This window comes from Erpetoichthys calabaricus, chromosome 4 (genome assembly GCF_900747795.2).
Source record: "Erpetoichthys calabaricus chromosome 4, fErpCal1.3, whole genome shotgun sequence".
NCBI lineage: Eukaryota > Metazoa > Chordata > Cladistia > Polypteriformes > Polypteridae > Erpetoichthys > Erpetoichthys calabaricus.
This window is the reverse complement of record NC_041397.2, coordinates 189,613,144-189,636,998: the sequence shown is the minus strand read 5'-3', so window position 1 is coordinate 189,636,998 and position 23,855 is coordinate 189,613,144. Positions and strand designations below refer to the sequence as shown.

Below are 23,855 nucleotides of genomic sequence, written 5' to 3'. Positions count from 1 at the left end.
TTACAGTATATATATATACCAGCAAAATACCCGCGCTTCGCAGTGGAGAAGTAGTGTGTTAAAGAGGTTATGTAAACATATATATACATGTACATATATACATCCATCCATCCATCCATTTTCCAACCCGCTGAATCCGAACACAGGGTCACGGGGGTCTGCTGGAGCCAATCCCAGCCAACACAGGGCACAAGGCAGGAAACAATCCTGGGCAGGGTGCCAACCCACCGCAGGCTACATATATACATATATATACATATCTACATATACACATATCTACATATACATATATATATATATATATACATATATACATATATATATATACATATACACATCCACATATACATATATATACATATACAAATTTACATATCTACATATATATATACATATCTACATATATATATATATAGACATACATATATACATACATACATACATTCACACACACATATATATATATATATATATATATATATATATATATATATATATACATATCTACATATATATATATATATATATATATATACATATCTACATATATATATATATATATATATATATATATATATATACGGTGGCGCAGTGGGTAGCGCTGCTACCTCGCAGTTGGGACACCTGGGGACCTGGGTTCGCTTCCCGGGTCCTCCCTGTGTGGAGTTTGCATGTTCTCCCCGTGTCTGCGTGGGTTTCCTCCGGGCGCTCCGGTTTCCTCCCACAGTCCAAAGACATGCAGGTTAGGTGGATTGGCGATTCTAAATTGGCCCTAGTGTGTGCTTGGTGTGTGGGTGTGTTTGTGTGTGTCCTGCGGTTGGTTGGCACCCTGCTCAGGATTGGTTCCCTGCCTTGTGCCCTGTGTTCGCTGGGATTGGCTCCAGCAGACCCCCGTGACCCTGTGTTCAGATTCAGCGGGTTGGATAATGGATAGATGGATATATATATATATATATGTATATATATATATATATATATATATATATATATATATATATATATATATATATATATATATATATATATAGCCAAATTCCCGCGCTTCGCAGCGGCGAAGTACTGCTTTTAAATTTTAATTAAGAAGAAAAGAAAACCTTTGTAAATTGAGGGAAAATATACCAATAACAATTTGTTAAGGATCTGTTTTTTTGTGAAGCTGCCTTTACACAGCCTGTCCGCTGTTTTATAAACGAACGCCATATAAGGCCGTCCTTTCTCCTTGCTTAGCGGTTCTGTATTGTTTTATTGTTTGTTTATTACGATTGTTATAGTTATTGTGTAGGTATTTGAGACTCACTTTTCTGTTCAGGTACCCATTTCCTTTATGTAATCCGCGGATTCTCCGCTATTTTTTGTTCATTAAGATTATAGTTATTTACTGATTCCCTTCTTTAGCTGACTGCCTGCTCATGTAAGGCGCTCTGCTGTTTTTTTGTGAAGCAGCCTTTACACAGCTTCTCCGCTGTTTAATAAACGAACGGCATACAAGGCCATCGTTTTTCCTTGCTTCGCCAAGGAAGCAGCCTTTTTATTTAATCCACGGGTTCTCCGCTGTTTTATTGTTCGTTTATTACGATTGTTATAGTTCTCTTTGTATACCACGTTGTCAGTTCAGCACTCCGGTTGTAATATGACCAAGCCGTGCAAGCTTACTGTTGAGAATGCAACGTATAGTTGTACAGGAGAAAAGCAATCTTGCCTCAAATCAATGGCAATCTTTTGTAGGTGTATGAACTTAATTTAAACTTTAGGTTTACACGGTGCTTTGTTTCCAAAGTACCTGCACTCATGAATATGTCTGTATGCGTCTGTCGCTTCATATTCTTTTCCTACATAATCAATTGTGTAATGTGTTTTTTGAACAGGTTTGATTCATCGAAGTGATCACTCGTGCTGCGTTCAGTCAGCTCATGTGAGCCGCTCTCTTGTGTGATGTTGTGATGTCCACGGCTGTATTTAATGTTAGCTAAGATCCGGCACTTAAAAGTTTCTCGCTACTGCAATTTTAACTCAGTTACAAAGTGATCCAAAGTGTCGTTTATACCTCGTGTCTTCTCATTAAACTTGTATGTCGCGAATATGGTATTGCAAACGGCAGCGGGAGCGTTTCTATAAACTTAATTTAAACTTACAGTTTACACCGTGCTTTGTTTCCGCAGTAGCTGCACTTATGAATATGCTTGTATGCGTCACTCGCTAGCTTCTTATTGTTTTGCTGCCTTCTCAATTGTGTAATGAATGTTTTCTTCAGCGCTCTTTGGAGCTCTTCCTTGTTTTCTACGTACTGCGTTCACAGTCAGTTCACGTGATTACGTGGGAGGTGTGATGACGCGATACGCAACTCTGCCTCCCACAGCCATCGAGCTGCAATCTATTATAGTATATGGACAAAAAAGAGGTTCCAGTTATGACCGTTATGCATAGAATTTCGAAATTAAACCTGCCTAACTTTTGTAAGTAAGCTGTAAGGATTGAACCTGCCAAATTTCAGCCTTCCACCTACATGGGAAGTTGGACAATTAGTGATGAGTGAGTCAGTGAGTGAGTGAGTGAGTGAGTGAGTCAGTGAGGGCTTTGCCTTTTATTAGTATAGATATATATACAGTAGATGTATGTGTGACAATACTACAATTACTACTACTATTCTTTTATTTATTAGTTCAGCAGATAAACAAAATGACTTTAAATTTACCCACTGTCTGCTGTTCATCTCCAAATTCACACTGACTCGATTGCATGTAAATGTTAGTTGAGGGGATTTCTCCTTCAGAAGATACCCTTGATCGGCATTTTCTCAGGCTCAGCAAAGACCACCATTATTTTCATTCATGTAAGGAAGATGGACAGAGTTACATGTTACAGTCTTGCCCGTTTTAATATAGACAGGCATTTTGATAATCACAATAAGGTCATTATGTTTGGTACAACCCTCATTTATATACTCGCTCATAAAATTTTAAATTACTCGGATGTAAAAATTGCACAATTTAAAAAAGGGAAGAAGTAACTGTGAAGTATTTTGTGTTTTTTGATAATGACAGTTCTTTTATGCTCAGGTCCTCAGATTCGATCCTTGCAAGATGCAGTGATCACAGTTTTTTGTTTCCCCTGAGTTTTGTCATAATAAGCCAATAACAGCTGCTGAAGCAATCGGTGCTCAAGCAACAGGTTGGTGCTTCATTTTCATGAACTCAGTTATTAAGATTCCTACCACTTAATTGCTCCATTAAGTCTTAACCAGCTGCATTCACTATTTATAATTGCCTCGTTTTTTTTTTGTTTTTTTTTAACCAACTAGCCATTAAGAAAGAGATGGGAATGACAAAGGAAGCAGGGAGCAGACTGCACTGGGTTAAAAAAAGAATTCCAACTAAAGCCAGGAGATGGAACAGAAAACTAGCCAAAGTCATAATCATAAAAAGCAAAAAAAAAATATCAGATCAACAAAACTAAGGATGAGAAACCAAAATTGTAGTTAAGATAACAGAGTCAACGATCAGAAGCTTGGTAGATTTTCACATAAACAAAGCTAAATCAAAAGACGTCACAGTAAGTCATGGTGAAGAACAAAACAGATCACAACCAGAAAATTGAGAAAAAAAGCAATAAAATAGTGTCAGCCTTTATGGAGTATCCAAAAATTTGAACAAACCAGCAAGTGTACAACGCTGACTTTTATACCTGTCACCTGATGTGGTCACATGTCGCACATGTACCGTTGACCTTTCCTAGCAACTGTTTGGCAACCAGACCAAACAAAACACAGAAAACTGGTGGAACCCATATCAAAAACAAAATGGTGCCATGACAAGATGTACTTGTTTTCTTTTAACATCTTTAACAATTTGTCTAAAAAAAAGTAAGTGTAACATTAGTTCCATGGCCTCACTCAACCCCAAAACTATTCCCTGGTTATTTTTAAAGGCCAAGGAATAATTCTTAAAAAATAAACAATACAAATCACATCATGACCACTAGCAGTTCGCCATCTAGCTCAGTTCTACTTACACCAGTGTGTGTTTGAATCTACAATATAACACAAGTTTTGTAATTCTGTTTCCTTTTGAATTTCTCCTCTATAATGTTTTTCTAGTAGTATAATTCTAATCTAATATTATAATTAGGTTTTGACTAAGTTGATTTATTTTACTGTCATATTTTAATGACACCATTTTGTTTACAATCACGTGGACACAATCCAGTATCCCTCTGTGGATAAACTTCTGTCTGTAAAAACAACTTTACTACTTTAGATTAACTTAAAAATACTGCCGGCTATGTTTCGGTTTTCTGACTTTGGCTCCATTTAGGACTTCTTGGTTTTGCCCTAAAAGTTTGTGTTGTTCTTCTGGGGGTGACCCTGTGTCCTCCTGCATGCTCTTTTACTTTGCCCTGGCACATCATCTCCTGGGGGCTCATGCATAAATGGTGCGTACGCACAAAAATGTTGTATATGCCCGTTTCCACACTCACAGCGTGACGTATAAAAACTAAACTTGGTGTAAAGCCATGCACATTTTCATCCAAACTTAATCCCTTGTGTACACAAGTTCTCCGCTTGGTTTTGCAAACTGCTGGCACCAGCGTCAAAGCAGTGCTACTGTTCCTGTGTGGTTTTCCTTTAGTTTTTAGGTTCACATCCCTGACGCGGCTTTATCAAATGCACTAAAATTAACCACATATAGTTTATTAGTTTAAGGCATCTGATTGTAATCAGCCCATAACCATATAATGGTGCACCGAATGGCCAAACTATTCTAAATACCATCACTGCTTTAGTGTTGTTATTCCCAGTGCACCACTGAGTATTTAACTCACTGTATCTGAGTGTGGAATCACAGCTGTACAGCAGCTGATCCGATTATCAGTATACAGCATCTTGCACACGCTGTCTTAGCCATGCATGCAATCTATTTGAACTGTTCCCATACGGCAAATGCTTCAGAGCCTTTCCTGTAGGGACCTCGCGGTTCAGAAACAGTTTCATCCCAAGTGCTCTAAACGCACTCAAGCCCCTGAAATGAAGGGATTGTGTTAAAAAATACTTTAGTTGCCTCACATTTTTATGTAGTTGTTTTGTTCACCCCACTGAATTAAAGCTGAAAGTCTGCACTTCAACTGCATCTGAGTTGTTTCATTTAAAATTCATTGTGGTAATGTACAGAACCAAAATTAGAAAAAAGTTGTCTCTGTCCAAATATTTATGGACCTAACTGTATTACAGAGCTGATCGTGTGGCAATTGGTTACTTGGAGGAAGGAACGGAAGGACAGGAATAGGAGGTTAGTACGTTTGAGAGAGACAGTACTGCTGCAATAAATTCTTTCATCGAAGGTAGCGCATGGCACAACAAGCATGTGGGAGGCAGGAACAATCTCTAGACAGGGCGCCAGCTCATTGTTAATACTGCGGCACCGTGTCCCCATGTTTAATACATGCTTTAATTCCCATCATTATGAAAATGATATCAAGTATACATCTTATTATTTAAACTATTCAGAGAACTGTTGTATCATGAATGTAATGGATTCTGTGTCCTGTTGGCATAAGAGAAAGCCCATTTAAGAAGCATGTAGTGATTCACACACATAGAGCACATAAAAGAACACATAGAAAAAAGCATTTAACGTGCTACTTTAGTTACGATGGGATCTGAGAAACTAGTAAATTAAACGATTTTAAGATGACGTTTATGATGTTTTACTTTGATGACAAAATAAAGTACATGATTAAAGTGGAAATTTCGAGATTAAAGTTGACATTTGGACATTTTCTTCAACTGTGTCCGTATTTTGTTTTTCTTTTCTCTGTACCCCAATACACTTCCATATGACACTTAGACGGTGGGCTACGACTCGGACACTTTGCAACTTTCTGAACTTGAACTTTTGAGTTTCTCCACCACTCTGTTACTTGATCAACTTCCTTTTGTTAATTATATCTCTGCTTAAACCAACAAATAGTATGTTTTTCCTTGCCTCCTCTTGGTATTTGCTGAAATTCTTCTATTTCCCCCGTGCTTTTGCCATTGTCTTTTCACAGAACGCTGAGCTTAAGGGGCTGTTTATATTGATTTACATATTCAAAGAGGCATAATTCTGGGAGGAGTTTGGGTGTGCTGGCAGATGCGTGCATGTGCGTTACTTTTCACTCTGACCGGGATTTATATAGTGGAAGAACATGGAAGTTGGTGTAAGTACAGATTTATGCATTTGGATTTTTTTGTGTGTACGCACATTTCTGCTTTTGTCCATACGCCATGTTTTAGTGTGAATTCTACAAACACTGTTATGCATGAGGTCCCTGGTCTTTTTCTTTATAATAATTCATTCTTTACATTTATATAGTGCTTTTCTCATTACTCAAAGCGGTTCAATGAATGGGGAGCCACTACAACCACCACTAATGTGTAGCATCCATTTGGATGATGCAACGATGGCCATTTTTGCGCCAGTACACTCACCACACATTAGCTGTTAGGTGATGAGAGAGGTAGGCAACTAGAGACAAGGGATGATTAGGGGGGGACCAGAAATGACTACACCGTGGTGGACAATTTAGCCTGCATATCGGGATGCACTCTACTCTTTAAAAAGGATGCCCAAGGATCTTTTATGAGGACAGAGAGTCAAAACCTTGGTTTTATGTCTTTTCTAAATTATCTCACCATAATCTTCCAGTACTTGTATATACAGCCTTTTCAGCAGCTCCGTGTACGACTTTATTTTTCTACCTTTTATTTTTCTCTTTTTTATTATTTTTTATTGATCATTCAAAATTATTGTCTGTTTTTACCTACATTTTTATTACTCTTTAATTTAATATTGTTTTTTGTATCAGTAAGCTGCTGCTGGAGTATGTGAATTTCCCCTTGGGATTAATAAAGTATCATCTATCTATCTATCTATCTATCTATCTATCTATCTATCTATCTATCTATCTATCTATCTATCTATCTATCTATCTATCTATCTATACAAAAAGATCCAATGTGGCAGAAGGTAAACCATAGAACATAATCACGAGTTCTGTTATCAGCGGTTGGCTTCTATTTAAACAGTTGGGTGGGAACTAAACCTGCAGCATCCGCAGCTCTCCAGGACAGAAGTTTGAAATATTAAATGTTAAAAGCTGATCTGAATATACAATACATCTGTAAGGTAGGGGTCTATTTAGGAAAACTGTTTGCAGTTTTCTGTCCTATGTAGGACTGCTGTCTGCTGCTAATATGTTGTGTGAATGTTTCTAACTGTCTAATGTGATCCATCAGAAATCCAATTCTGGATGCAAAGACATTATTGAACTGAGCATAAGTAGTGGATGGAGTAATGTCATCAGTACAGTGAAATTCTAACTTGCATGTCAGGCCAACCTGCATTCTACTTGCCAGTACTATGAACGTATTAAAATAAAGAACAAATGCTGTACCTTGTAAGGTGAGGCTCTCACATATGCCCTTGTTATGGTCAGCTGCAGTTTGCTGTGGCATCTTTCAGTCATTCCTATTACAATGTTTGTTCTACTGCATACTTACCCCGAAATTCAGAATTCTGCTCATTCATAAACATTGCACATGTGAGCAATCCAGCAACTGCTCCAAAACAGACAGCTTCATTAACCTAGTGTGCCATTCGTTGTAAAGCAAGCAGCATTGCTTAGTCTTTGTTATACAAAACAAACATACATGTCAGGCATGTTTAGTTAAGTGAGCTAAATCTAGCATTTCATGCGTATAAATTTCTTGCATCTAATATGACAGAATAGTAAAATGCATAGTGTTTGCATCTGTTTTGCAGGCAGTGGGCACCATTTTTGTGCAGTTTACAGGTTTCTCTCAGGTTCATGTAGGTTTGTACCAGATGGTCCAAAGTTCAAAAACATTCAAGGAGCTGAAGGGCTAATTTAAAGTGACCCTGTGACAGTATGCATAGGTGTGCCCATAAATGACTGGAATCCTGTATGAGTGTGCCTTGTGATGGAATGGCATGCTAGAATATTCTTTGGCCCTACATTGGAATAACTGGGCTCAGAAAATTGGCAGAGGGATAAATGCTAATTTTTGTTCAATTTCTCAGATAATTCAACCAGTCAACTTATGTTTTTAATACAAAGCTTAGATCAGTTTTTCTTGTGAGGAAATTTTTTGGAAACAGGGTGTAGGACCCACCATGAAATGTCAGAAACAGTTCAACGCACCTTCGTTTGAATTCTTCAGATGTCTCCACCTGGATGGGAGGGTTGCAACCCCAGTCTTCTATTACAAAATTCCACCTTTTGTGTGTTTTCACCTTGGTACTCCTCGAGGATCTCCATTAAACACTCATTTGCTTTAAGGTCTGGAGAACAGTAAGTGATTCATATTGTTGTCAAGCTCTATAAGCCATTCATTGAATGGCTTTACTTTGCAAATCTTTCTAGAAGATTCCCTGAGCATCTGGGTTTGGCAGCAGCATCAGATATTGAAGCAGTTCCATTGACTCTTCTTTACTTCTTTTGTTGAATTCACAGAAATCAGTCAAGAGTTTTTTCAAGTGGAATTATTTTGGAACTGGGTTTTTAATCAAATGTCTGCATATATTGAGATGGAATATTTGAAGGTAATGTTGAGAACAAATGTGTAAAGCCCATCTAAGAACAGGTATCAAGCTAGTGCAGTCATTTTGGGCAAAATGATGGTCAAAAAGCATGGACCTGCTAAAAATTGTCTTTCTTCCTCTTGTTTTTTGATTTACCATTTATTAACATGACTGCTTAGTTTTTGGATTTCCAAATATGAATGAATTACTTCAAGAAACTGGATGGTTGGTTTTCACCTCTCTAAAGCACACAAAAATAGAGAAACAGATGGCCCCTACATTTAACTTGTAATTTTTAGCAGTACATCAGGCGAGATTCCATTTGTTTGGATATGTGTAGGGGAGAGATGCTGAGTATATTGGGAAAAGGATGTTAAGGATAGAGCTGCCAGGGAAGAGAAAAAGAGGAAAGCCTAAGAGAAGGTTTATGGATGTGGTGAGAGAGGACATGCGGGTGATGGGTGTTACAGAAAAAGAAGTAGAGGACAGGAAAATATGGATGAAGATGATCCACTGTGGCAACCCCTAACAGGAGCAGCCGAAAGAAGAAGATATCAGGAAATTGTAACAAACAAAGAAGAATAACACCCAGCATCCAAAGTACTCTTCATCACTCTGAGACGTTCTTGTATCCCTTTTAACGTCTTGCATTGTCATATTAGTGATGACCTTACAGCTTTCTCTTGGATCCATTTTATTGGGTAGGCTTATTAAAAGGTTGAGACCATTGTCCTTCACTGGGAGGACATGTGTGAAAAATAAGGTTAGGTGGACTTTGATCGACTTATCTACCCAATCACAAATCACTCTCCCGGTTGCCCTTAGAACAGCTTGAATTTGTCACACCTTGGATAGAATGAGGTGGCAGACGTGCAGCATATTGACGCAGGTCTGTGTTCACTCCATTGTGTCCCATCCTTCCTGCAAATTCACAAGTGGTGGGTCTCTTCTCCGCATAGCCCATTCCATCTTATCTTAGATTTGGTAACAGATCTGGCTATTGTGTTAAGATGTATTTACAGCTACTTCACCAGAGATATTCAGGAGTTTTCTAGTCCAGAGATATAGAGAGTTATGCTGCTGATGAAGTTTCTTTTCCTACTATCATGTAACAATACTCCTCTTGGGGATTACTGTTTAGATATGCCATCTAATTTTGTTGTACTCATATCAAGCAGCCCATGTGTGTCATAAAAAATACCACGTTATTAAACCATCATTACTGGAGTGCAGCTTTGAAACGACTAACATAAATCCATGGTTGCTGACATATTCTAGTCCTCCCTCCAGAACAGGTGATATACCTTGCCACCCCAGTTTAGCCCTCTATAACCACACCTTAATTTTCGCCAACAGAGGTAGAACTCGGCTGGTTCCCCAACTTCCATACCAGCAATAAGATGCAACAGATATTAGTTTTTGAAACGCTTCTCTTGGTATGACTGTTGGAATCAGCAGTTGACTGGCTGTGACCCATCTGTCTCTCTCTTTCTCTCTCATGTTAACCCCCATAGCCACCAGTGGTCTGTTTATGAGTTCTGAGAACTATTGCCTTGATGTTTTGTGGCGGTGGTACATTCATTACTATGTTTTAGGCTTGAAAATCCCAGCAGGATTACTGCTCTTAAAACACTCATTGTGAAAGATCTGGTATCCACAACTTTAATGGAATCCAGATCTACAGGATTGCTCATTGTCCATCTGAAATGCACTCTCAACTTGTTGATAGTTTCCCATTTGTTTGAAATAGCACATATGGTGATGATACCTTGTTATGTCCATCAGCTTTTTTATCAGGTTGTCCTTAGCCTTTTTATCTGCTAGCAATGCCCAAACCCTAGCTAAGGATATAAAGAAAAAAATGTTTGTGATAACTGGCATCTTAATCATCACATCCCATTGCAGGCAATGAAGATGGAATTCTATTGCAAATGGCAATATGAATAAAGACAGCACTGAAAACTGCATTAAGAAACTGGAGCCTACAGGAGAAATAGCAATGTTTAATTAAATAGCAAGGAGCAGCCAATCAATTAGAGGATAAAGAAATGTAGGACTCTCTTGGGCCTAAATGTTACTGTAGTGTCCCTGGTCAATTTACAGGTGTCACAGATATACCCAGCTATCCCCGTCCATACATCCCCACTACTGTACCTTGAGGGTGGTGCAGATTTCTTCCAGTTGAGACAATCACCTTCAGCATAATAAGCTAATAGCATGAGCAGCACAGCGCAAACTTGAACATATTAATGGTGTCCTGCACAGTCTGCAATGTCAAAAAGGTCTGCTGAGAGATTAGTTTATTAGGTGAGGTTATCATCATTATTTAAGGTGACGAGCATTATTAAGGAACCTTTTGGGCAGTTTCAACCTTTTATTGAAACTGTTTACAGAAAGATCTCCTTTGAGATGAACATCCAGATACAGCTGGCAAGGCATACCACACTTACATATAAGGCTTAAAGTAAATGAAACATTAGTCAGTGGGATTAGCAGTACTGTGTCAAAGTTCCGATGGCCAGTTGCAAGGATTAATGATAAAACCATTGCATTACTTGTCAGTACTGGATGCTTTGAAGAGACGTTCCCCAAGGAATTCCAGTCTTTCCCGGTTTTCAAGTTTCTGGTACAAGTTTGCAGGCACTTGTTTTAGTCCATAAAGCAGTCCATAGAGACAGCCGGCAATTGATCCTGTAGCTGCATTTTCACCTTTTTGGAGAAAATAAAAATAGATATAAAAACACAGAAAAATTACAAGTGACATATATAAGTGATGTTTTTGTCAGCTTTTGTTACTAAATTGCAAAACAGAGAAGTATTTATTACCATTGACAGTGAAAATAACAGTATGACAAAACAATCTGATTGTGAAGCTGTGAAGCTCCTGTCTCCATTCTCCTGTGGCGTTGCTCAAGGTTCTGTGCTTGGTTCACATCTTTTTATCAACTGTAGGCCCAAATGTAGGATATTTGATTTGTCAGCACTGAAATTCACTGTCATGAAAAAGCTGGGTACATGACTTTCCTGAAAATTTCCTCTGGATGATGCGATTATCGCACCATGAATTACATATTAGGTGGTGAAGAAGAGGGAGAGAGATAGCCAATTAGAGACAGGGGATGATTAGAGGACAGAATGGACAAGGCCATGATTTAGGCAGGACATCAGGATAAACCCTACTCTTTTTGAAAGATGCCCAGGGATCTTTAATGACTACAGAGAGTCAGGACCTCATTTTTACATTTCTTCCAAAGGGTGGTGCCATGTTTACAGCACAGTTTCCCCATCACTGCACTGGGTCATTGGGATCCATACACAGACCACAGGGTAAGCGCCCCCTTCTGGCCTCACCAACACCTTTTTCAGCAGCAACCTTAACTTTCCCTAGATGGTCTCCCATCCAATTACTGGCCAAGCCCGAACATGCTTAGCTTCAGGTGAACAATCTGTTCTGCAGTGCAGTGGTTATGGTTGAGGAGTATGCGCCCATATTGTTTACGATTGCTATGCTCTTGCAAAAGTCGTGTTTATTGTGAAGCCCATGGCTCATACAGCCACCCTAACCCTGACACAGACAGACACAGAGACTCGTTTTGCCACACTACACCCGGTTTATTTACAAACCCCACAGTCCAACACACAGTGCACAAATCACCAATAGGGCAATACACAGTCCCTTCTTTGCTGCCAGTCCATCCACCTTCACTCCTGCTCAGGCTTTGTCCTCTTCCTCCCGACTCTGGCCATCAAGTGGTGGTAACTGACCCCCTTTTTATAGGGCACCCAGAAGGACTCCAGGTGCCCAATGAGCTTCTTCCGGCCACACTTCCGGGTGTGGAGGAAGTGTGGCCAAATAAGGCCCTGGAAATGTCTATGCACCCCAACAGGGTTGAGATCCCATGCTCATGACCCGTGGCCCCGCTGGAAACCAAGGGGGCTGCCATCTGTCGGCCCAGGGGAGAAACTGTCCTGAAAATACTCTCTTTCCCGGTCCTTCCACACTCAGGGCATTCCAGCCGGGTATGGGTTCCGGCCGCCCGCCACATTATATAAGTTGCCAACTGTCCTGTTTCCACCATCCAAGTATTAGATTTGTTATGAAATACAAATAACTTCATTCTTAGATAGTTGAAGGTAATTAAAACAAGTTACTATTGGGGCCTTTGGTTGCCTTAGTTCTTGCTTGTGTCTTTGGTGTTTGATGATCGATATTTGATTTCTTCTGGTACTCTGATTTAAGAAATGTTGCTGTTTTCACACTTAATCACACCTTTCCCTGCACAAATCACCTCTGGGATCATGACAATAACTGGTTATGAATGCTGCTGATGTTAGAGTCTTGAACTTAACAAAACATACCAACCACATAACCCCAGTGCTCATCTACACCAACTTCTAGATAAATTTCGAATTGTCAGAAAACTCTGTAGCTGACGTATTAAATTTATTATTTCAAGAATGTGAAATAACTGTCTACATTGGCCAGAACCTGGTAGATAGTCGAAATCTTCAGACATTGACTTTTAGTTTGAACCATGACACAGCAAATGCTCAATTAGGTTGGTGGCTTCTGTTTTCTAGAACCTTCACCCTTGGTCTACTCATGAGTTGGTTGTGTCTAACAAATCCTGACTGAAGACTGTTATGAACCCTGGCTCATGTTAAAATTTCTTTTTTATGTCTTCCATGTTCATGTCTAATTCTTTGGTTTATGTTAATATTGTTACTTGTGCTTATTATTTGCATTATTCTGTATTATTTAGATAGATAGATAGATAGATAGATAGATAGATAGATAGATAGATAGATAGATAGATAGATAGATAGATAGATAGATAGATAGATAGATACTTTATTAATCCCAATGGGAAATTTAGCAGTTTTGTGTATATTTTAATTACTATGTTTTATTATGTTCCATGTGGCAAGAAGCAGGGCCATCTGTCCATCTCTGTCAAGGAGTAATAAAGGCTGAGGGAACACACGGTCCCTTGTGGTACATTGTATGCGCTGGGTGTTGGTGAGTTCTCTTCAGTTAATAATGAGTTTTTATTGTAGTGCTGAACTTTGACCTCTTTGCTAAGTTTTTGACCTCTCTCTCTGTGAATTTGTGTTTTCAGGACTTGTTTGCCATCAGATTACCTATTTTGTTAAGGCAACTCCGTCTGGGCCTTTTGTGTTCTTTGGAGCTTCTGGTGGTACAAAGAATTTTTGTGAAATAAATCTTTTATTTATAAAGATTCTTCATTTGCCCTTTCTTTTATACAAACCGAACTTTGATGGTGACCGTTCCTCTTATGGGGCTTTTTGCAACAGCTTTTGTGACTTTAAAGTATATTGACCAGAAACCCATTTTGATAGCCTGCTCCGCAGCTACTTTGGATGCCTGGGATTTTCTTAATTTCCTAATTTTATGCCAATATTGCTCTGTTCTTGTCTTCTTTTCTTTAATCATGTGATCGTATTTGCTTGGTATAGCCCTTGTGGTGGTACATGCTGTTAATCACTATATATTAAATTCACACTGATTAAATTAGCCACCCTTTATGATGGTATGTCATATATAGTGGCATAACTCAGAATGTGACCTTGACCATAAAGTGTTGCATTAAAATCTGAAGGAATAAGTAGCTCTCCTACTTTCCTTTAATAGGTAAAACATTTGCTAAGTTCGACCAAGCATTACTCTTTATTTTTCTATACTACATTATTCTGAGTATAAATGTCCACCTCCTAATGCTGTAATAGCAATTCATTTCACCTCTTGTGTACGTCATATCATTACGTGCTTCTCCTACTTTGTTAAGATAACGCATTCTTGAAAACCTTGTCGGAAGGTGCATTTTTGTAATGTGGGCACATAATTACAATTGATTAAAAATGGAAAAAACATTTTAAGCGTTATCTGGACTTAAAACAACAACAATCACCATCTTGGCCTAAATAACCCCAAAATACATATGACGAACTGGTTCATCACAATCTGCCATATAAGTGCTTAGTATGGAGTTGGGTCCACCACACAAAAAAAGAATTCAAAACAAATGACTTGAATAGAGCAGGTAAGAGTAAGAAAATCATTAGGCGTTATGTTTCTTTCTTTGTAATTGAGACTCTGGTTTGTGTTCCGGCATTGACGTTTACTTTGGTTAGCCCCTCTTGGGGCTTACAACTTTGTCTTTTAATTATGTTTGAGTGTGCTCTGAACTTTAATTTCACAATAAAAAGCAAAATGTATCCCAAGTTACTTGCCCTCCTTAGGAGCTCAGTATAATGCTGGACACAAAAGAGAAATGCTTGTGGCTGCTGTGAATTTTATGTTTAGTTCTCATTAAGTGGAAATATTTAAGGCTAAGATTAAGATTAATATAACCTAAAATGTCTAGATGGAGCTGACAGCTAAAGAAAGTTGAAGAATAGGAAAAAATCAAACAACTACAATGTGCATCCTCTTTTTGTACAGGTCTCTAATAAATTAAATGAATAAATTACATTTTTGATTTTTTTTGTAATGTTCCCAATTGAGATTTTCATTACATAAACTATTTCCAGATGACAAAATTGAAAGATATGTACATAACTAGACAGATAAACATGAAACATACATAGATAGATAGATAGATAGATAGATAGATAGATAGATAGATAGATAGATAGATAGATAGATAGATAGATAGATAGATAGATAGATAGATAGATAGTCATCATAAGAATACGCACAGTCAAATGACAAAAAGCCAAATTTCAGAATAAACAAAAGAGCCACACATCAGACCCCCACTACTCCCCCTTTACACTCCTCCTACTCCACACATTCATAAAAACACGTTGTTAATGCCCACCACTACTTTCTTTTCATTCCCAGTTGAGCACCAGTTTGCCCCCCTCCACAGCACAGAGTACCTGTCCTGTCCCCGACATGTCGCTGAACATTTCTAAGTTGTTTGTTAGCTTGTGGTACATAAATTCAAGTTTCAGTCGACTTTTAATGAAAACTTTGAAGAGCAGCAGAGCGTCAGACCCCATGAGGTTTTTTTCTTTATTTCTCCTCGTTTTTAAGATTGCCAACTTGGCCTGTCCTAAGAGGAAATTCCCAATCACACATTTATTCCTATTTTTTGATTATATTTAATTCCAAAGAAAAAACAAACTTTTGACAACACTATCCCAAAACCACTAAGAAGAAACTCTAAGGACATGAACAACGGCCTTAGCCCTTCACAGTGAATAAAGAGGTGACAGATGGTTTCTGTAGTGTAACAGAATGGGCACTGGTCAGTCTCTGAAGCTTTAATTGTATTAAGAAATGAGTTTGTGGTTAAGGCCGAGTGTATTATCCTCCACTGCAGATCCCCAAGTCTTTTCTGCAATGGGAGTTTATAGAAAGCCCTCCAAGATGGTATGATGTTCTTGGAGACCTGTAGTTCTTTCCTCCACAGTGTATCTGGCAACTCTTTCTGGCAACTGATCATAAAATGTTACTTTGACACACAATTTATATAAATCTTTTTATCAAACAGTTCAAAATCTTTATCAACCAGAGTACTAAACTTGAGTAGGTGTTCAAGTCTGTCAGTGTGATCAGTGACATTTGGCCTCACATTAATGGCGGGCGATGCCATCTCTGCCTCTGGTGGCCCCTCACCTGTGAAGTACTCTGCACACAGAAAACTCGCGCCTGACCTCCGCAGTGCAGCTTTTACCTGACTGATAAAAAGTTCAACCAGATGCATTGATCTGATCCCCAAGGCAGGGGTGTGCCAGCACCTCATGTTTGTATCATTTAAATGTCTTATTTTCAAAATTCTTTTGTTTAAAAGAATTGATACAAAAGATTCAGAAAGCAATAACGAACAGTCTAAAAGAGGATTCCAGACTAAAGGTTCCTCGATGAACCAAATAATACTCTCCAGATTTAGCCTGGTTCTCCTGAGTTTTTCTGGCCCAGACCTGAAGTGCGGATTAATAAAACTTAGGCAGGTCAGACCTAACAAAGTTGGCAGAGTGTAAGAAGAAAAAATGTTCAGCAAGATTTAAACCTCTTACCCCACGAAATAAGGCAAAGGCCAGCTGTCTCCATGGCAGATGCTCGGGGCCGTATAAGAGCCGATGTAACACCTGCAACCTAAAGGCCTCCATCCTGCTCAACAAGTCAATGAGTCTCTGACAGCCATCTTCTACAGGCAGATACAGGACACTTCGCCTTACCCAATGTAAATGATAGATAGATAGATAGATAGATAGATAGATAGATAGATAGATAGATAGATAGATAGATAGATAGATAGATAGATAGATAGATAGATAGATAGATAGATAGATAGATAGATAGATAGATATGAAGGGCATTGTGCAAAGTAGATAGGTAGCCATACATTAATTTTCAGATTTTGAACATTGTATTTCTGACTTTAATTCACGATGAGATTTAGAAATACACCAATTTCAATTCCTTCTCACGTCCAAAGCACTTCATGCTTATTTCTATGTAGATGTAAATTAATTTCCTATTCTTACACCTTGTTGCACCTCCATAGACCCATGAAGCTACCATGAAAAGATCACCTACCTCCATGAAACATCGCTCTGTTACAGACTTCTTTCCAGTCACCACCAGCAGCCAGAAGGGCATCATATGCAATCATAGGAGCATCATGACCTCTCCGACCTCCTCTGCCTTCAGAGCTCCATCTCTTATACACCTAATGACAGTGAATGAAGAGTGAAGAGTAGTATGATTTGAATGCAGTGATTCAACAAGGTCAATGTGTAAGCATTCAATACTCCAAATGGGCATTAATGAATAATTCACTCATCATGTGTATTTGTATAATTCTACCAGCACTAAGAAAATATCATTGATAACTCTAATGCCTGTATGGCCGAGAAGTTCAAAGTGACTGGGCACTTATGGCAGAACTTTAGGTGTCTTATATGTGCAATGAAAATGTTGAGATGCCCCTTTGGTGCAGTGAAATGAAAAGGATGTTTCAGAATTTTTATTCCACTGTTTTAACATTTCAGCTTGTAAATTGGGGCAATCTTTCCATTACACTCTGTTCAGTCTATTTGGATAGACAAAAATGACGGATATGAAAGGCACTATATGACAGACAGACAGACAGACAGACAGACAGACAGACAGACAGACAGACAGACAGACAGACAGACAGACAGATAGATAGATAGATAGATAGATAGATAGATAGATAGATAGATAGATAGATAGATAGATAGATAGATAGATAGATAGAGAAATTATGACTTTTACAGAGGTTGCCCTTTAATACTGGGAATATTCTACCTCACAGAAAACAACAAAAAATAAACCCATACATTCTATTTGTCCTCATTTCATTGTGTTAATTCATTGATCGTTTCGTCATTATCCACACACATTTATTCTAACAAAGAATCATGGGGGAGCCAATCCTTGGTTGAAGAAGAGACCAGGCTTGTGTGGATGTTGTTACGTTTCATGGCACCCTCACACTTCTCCTCCCTTACAATGAGCCAATGTAGAGGTGCCAGTTAACCCAATAAATGCATCCTGTTGGTGGGTGGAACCAGCAATATTTAGACAAAATCCACACGAGCGCAGAGAGAACATGCAAATGCCATAAATAGTTTATATGAAATTTAATACAGCTATTGGTATTATGAAGAAGCATCACTAACCAGTACAACAATGAGCCACCCACTGTGTGGTCTGTGTAGGATAAAAATACTAATAGGCTATATGAATTTATTCCTCTGAAGCATTAAGTTGACAGATAAATAAATGGCATACTGATTTGTGTTTAACCATAACCTGTAAACAACCAAAAAGGGTAAAAAATCAGTTGCAAATAGTAATCTGAAAATAGGAGGAATGTCAATGAATTTATCTTTAAGCACACAGTAAAATGTCATATGAGACCAGCAAGAAAGTGTTTTTGTATAAAGTAGCAGAGTAAAATGTACATTGCGATTTTCTTGTAAGAAAATAAAATTACCTATCAATCTGTCAGAGTTAATTTTGTAATCGAAAATTATAATCTGAATGAAAAACAAAATCAAAGCCTGAAAAGGACATCTATGAAGAATAATATATTCATCTGCACTGCACTGCAAGCTTCAGCTGAATAAATCAGCAGGCCCGGTTGTAACCGAATAGTTTAAGGCAATGCGGCAAATCCTTATCTACCTAAACAGACATGGCTTAGAGGGTAGAATACAAAAATTATCTGAGGTCAACTGGGAGCCAGGAGCGGTTATAACGGCAAATTTCTGTCAGGAATTAGACTTTTGCAGCCATGCAGTTAAAAGTCTGTGCATGAAAAGCCTCTGTGAGCTCACATAACTTTTAAAAATGACTAAACTCACTGTCCACTTCTTGAGGTATGTGGTTGGCCTGCCATAACACAACAGGACACACTGTCAGAACTGCCAGACAGACATGCTGGCCCATGTCCACCCCTGTTGGTGGTGAATGTCTGCTCTAAGGGCTGAGATGTGCTGGCCGGACAGACAACTGACATGTTTCTGGAATCATTGCAGGGCTATCCAAGTGTGATACATCCTGTGGATGAAGCCACTTGCAGATGGCCAAACTACTTCCCTGAAAGAGTTCACCTGATCACCTACAATGTAACATTCAAATGTTATTCTGTTCACATGGAGGGACCTGATGTGTGCCATCAAAACACACACCACACCCCCTCCTGCAGCAGCTCAGTGAAGTGGATCAATGAAGGCCCAAGTTTTAGTCACCACTAAATCAATTAGTGTGGAGTGGTGGCTCTGTGGCTAAGGATCTGTGCTGGTATCTTGAAGGTTGCTGGTTCAAATCCTGTTACTGACACAAGGGATCCTACTCTGTTGGTCCCTTAACCTGAAAACTACTCCAGTGGTGATGTACAATGACTGACCCTACACTCTGACCCCAAAAGGTCATAAGAAAAGACAGTTTCTCCTTGGGGATTAATATAGTAAATCATATTAGTGGTGTCAGCACCAAATTCTAAAGAAATCTCTCTATTATAAAAAAAAATCTTGGGATGAGATGAGACTTTTTTTCCTGCGAAGAGACGTGATCTTTTGAAAGACAAAGAGACACTTTCACGTCTGGTGAGACGGTCAAGTCATGCCCTATTTACAACCATTTTCAAACAAGTCCACGGTCATCTAACCCAGGGGTAGGCAACGTCGGTCCTGGAGTGCCATAGTATGTGCAGGTTTTTGTTCCAACCCAGTTCCTTAACGAGAACTCAATTATTGCTGATGAAGCACATATTGCTTAAGTGACATTTTAATGCTTCATTTTAGTGGTCTCGCTTGTTAAGGTTCTCCAACCTTAATTGCTTATTTCAATCTTAAACTGCTGCATTCAGTGTTTTAATTGCTCCTTATTAGCAATAAGATGTAAAAGACAAAGCAGCCAGCAGTTCTCCAGCTAGCTTTTTTCCAATTACATCTGTGTGTGTTCATCATGCACTGTTTGATTTAATAAAACACTTAATAGAAAAATGTGACAGACTGAAAATGATCTGTTTTAGGCTTCAAATCATTTGGATGATATCCTTGGAAAGGAAAAAAATCTACGATATAAAAGCCTTACATTGCACAGACTAACAAGCCATAAAATTAAATAAGGTCTGAGATTGGCAATGATTGGTTTCTAATTAAGCAATTGGGTTGAATGAAAACCTGTAGCCACTGCGGCTCACCAGGACCAACATTGCCTACCCCTGTTTTACATCTTATTGCTAATAAGGAGCAATTAAAACACTGAATGCAGCAGTTTAAGATTGAAATAAGCAATTAAGGTTGGAGAGACCACTAAAATGAAGCATTAAAATGTCACTTAAGCAATATGTGCTTCATCAGCAATAATTGAGTTCTCGTTAAGGAACTGGGTTGGAACAAAAACCTGCACATACTGTGGCACTCCAGGACCGACGTTGCCTACCCCTGATCTAACCTCTCAGTTGTTAGAATGCTTTTGGCAGACACACTTCCTGTGTTCTCAGCTCACACCCGGGGCCGGAAAAAGACAAAGTAGAACATCGTAAAGAATTCAAAAACGTTGGTGCAATACACATGTAAAGCAGGTTAGAGATAACGGAAGTAGGAAAATTCAAAAAATCTCAAAAAAATTATAGTAAAGATCACATTAGCACAAACAAACCGAAAATTATTACTCGGTGAAATAACGGAACAGCGGAAAGAGATCAAATAGTATTTGAGGATGTCTGAGGGAGAAGAGAGACAAGGCAGTGAGACAAAAGGACAGCTGCTGTACAGGCTTTTAAACGTTTGAAGTGCCACACGAGATGCAGGGGTTTCGGAGGAACCACTATGTCTCCTTGGAGTGTGTTCAGTCCCCCTCTTCACAACGGCACATATTGCTAGTGAGGGGGGGAAGGGGTTGGTGAGCGAAGTCCCCAAGTGATAAAAAAAAAAATAAAAAATCACCTACTACCCGTCCCTCTCATTTTTACCCTGAAATGGGAAGCCATGCTGTGAGGATTTGTCGGATGAAATTCCACTTGCAGGTTGAGCCTTTTGGAATGTTTTGCTTTTCACCACTTCACCAGGTTTTGAAAGGTTTTATTTATGGGCTTGATGGACGACCAAATTCTCCCATCCAACCTTCTCTGATCAGCCATCCACACACTTTTGAAATACTGATAGTATCAATGATGTGATCAGCGTTCAACACATCTCTAATCTATGGACACTTGCAAATGAACTGGAAGCAACCAGGATTCATCACACCAGTGGAATTTTTTTTAATCCTCCATTGTCCAGTGGTTGTCTTCCTTAAGCCAAATATTCCGACACCTTGTTTTTGGTTGACTGGAGTGGAAATCCATGACAAAGAACAATAAACCGTACTCTCATATGCCTGTTTTAGCACCGCCAATGTGCCTCTTTGTTAGTGTGTGTAATGTGTGCAAGCCTCTGTTAGCCCCTCTCAACAATGCTTTGTTTTTAAAGCGAGGAGTTGATTGGTGGATTAAAAACTATGACATTATCATATCTGAAAATTTCAGCATGGTTGAGAGAGGAAAGGAGCAGAGGTTGGGAGTATGCGCTGAGAGCATGTTGTCGCGCCCACCACATGATGAACCATTGCATGGTTGAGATATGCTGATAAACTATAACAATGTGGGGCATTGGCACACCATACCACACTCAAAGCCGGTTAAATCTTTGATCGTATCCATTCTCCTTTTCCATTAATGCCTGCTTTGCTTTTCCTGCCAATCTGTTAAAAGCTACATTGTCTGTAATTAGGCGGCAAAGTGGGCAGTAGTTATGGGCAGTAGTTAGTGTTAGTGTTGCTGCTTCACAGATCAAGTTCCCTTGGTTTAAATTGTCCATATGGTTCTCCTGATGTCTGCATTGCTTTTCATCCCATATCTCTAAAAACATGTGTGTTAGGTTGGAAATTCTAATTTGGCCCTATCTGGGTGTGAGGGCGGGTTCTGTGCTAGACTGGCAGTCCATCCAGTGCTGCTTTCTGCCCAGATAGGCTCCAAAACCCCACAATTCTGAACTGGATTAAGTGGGTTTGAGAATACAGTGGTAGGTCATGCCATCTTCTCATATAATGCTGAGCAGTCGTAAACATGGGTGCAGCAAGATGTGAGTGCCACAGGGGATGGATGGGTATTCCCGGAGGGAGATTCTTTGACCGGATGAGATGCCACCCTAAAGGAGATTGGAAGGACAGGCTTTATGACAGGATAGGAACAGGAATCCCTATATTGGAAGGACCAGTGAAGACAACAGCATGTACGTACTGCCTCCCCCAAAACATTAGGAGGCAGCGTCCCTGGGCTTCGAGTCCCCGTTGGATGCCCAAAGGGCATGATGGGAGTTGGAGTCCTGGAGTACAGCTCTACTGGGTTCTGTGGGTGCCACCAGATGGCACTGCCGGAAGATACATTCCCTACTTTATAGGACTTCTGTCTGACTCAGAGGTGCTTACGATGGACCATGTCGTAGCCCCAGAAGATTTCCCGGGTCAAAGGTAAAAGGATCCACTTCACCTTCCTAAGGCATCGGGAGGCAGAGGACAAACCTCTTAGGACAAGTGGAAGGAAAGAGGAATAATTATTTATTAATGGTGTCTTTGATTCAGTGAGTAATAAAACAGACGTCATTTGAACCCATGGTTGTAAGGAATTTGATTGTGTCTGGGGTTTGGGACTCAGTGGCACCCCCTACTGGTTACAGAGGTTTCTAAAAAAAAGTAGCTGGAGTGTAGCAGTGATATGTTAAAAAATGTATAAAAAACAATTTTCCATCTATTCATTTTCACCACCAGCTTTAGCTGATGAAGAATCACTATCAGCTGGTTTAGAAGCAGGAATACTAACTCCACCAGAATATTTACCATCATCAGTGGAGCAGAATTGCAGCATGGAGGCACAGTAATTAGCTGTGCTGTCTCACAGATCCTGCATTCTGGTTTTGAATCCTATACCAGGGCTTTATCTTTGTGGAGTCTGCATGTTCTCCCTGTGTCTACGTGGGTTTCCTCCACATACTATGGCTTTCCTTCCATGTGTCCAATGACATGCAGGTTAGGTTAGTTGGAGATTCAAGTGTAGGTGTGCCATGGATTAGTGCCCTCTCCAAGACCGTTTCCTACCTTGTGCCCAAAGTTTACTGATGGTGGCCATGGCTTCCCTTGAATTGGACTGAGTGGGACAGAGACTGCAGTGTCATAAATGGAGGGGTGCAAAGTCAGATTTAGTTTGTAACAAAAAAGTTCTTCCTAACTGTCATTTAGGCATACTTACTTTATCCCTTTCTTCAGGATCAAAACGATCGGGATAAATGGGTTTATTTTGGCCATCTTCTGCAATTCCTCTTTCTTCTAGGTAAAATTGCCATTTTGCTTCATAATAAAACCAATGTTCCTGATATTCTAGAAATTAAAAAGCAGTAATGAAATTATTCAAGGGTAATAAAATCATAATGTGAAAAAAATAGCACAATTTCAAAATATATGCTATTATATGCTGTGCACAGCAGTACATGTGAATTTGACCACAGAAATTTAATAACTGACTTTTGGGAAATGGACTTCTTAAAAAGCAGAGTATTCTAAATATCTACATGCATTATTTAAATATAATCTGTGGATATATTAAGTTTAAAAATTAGGTTTTTTACATTAATATTTTTAAAAACTATTACCCAGTAACTAATTGAAAATATATTGAAATGATAAACAGTTGGCATAGTGGCTTGTGTGCTTACACAAAGCTCATACCTTGCACT

The 23,855-nt window shown here is 39.1% G+C and overlaps 1 protein-coding gene across 3 annotated transcripts in view; it reads right to left on the bottom strand.

Annotated features, from left to right (window-relative positions):
* Window positions 1-23,855, bottom strand: part of adprhl1 (ADP-ribosylhydrolase like 1) — a 146,684-nt gene that overhangs the window by 64,837 nt on the left and 57,992 nt on the right. For 2 of the 3 annotated variants that reach the window (XM_051926218.1, XM_051926219.1), the window contains exons 5-7: window positions 23,372-23,499; window positions 17,146-17,278; window positions 11,132-11,285 (exon numbers count right to left, since the gene is read on the bottom strand). In XM_051926218.1, the coding sequence (XP_051782178.1) occupies window positions 11,132-11,285; window positions 17,146-17,278; window positions 23,372-23,499 (415 nt within the window). Of the gene's footprint in view, window positions 1-11,044; window positions 11,286-17,145; window positions 17,279-23,371; window positions 23,500-23,855 lie in introns of those variants that run through there. The other variant, XM_028800074.2, reaches the window with a different exon arrangement.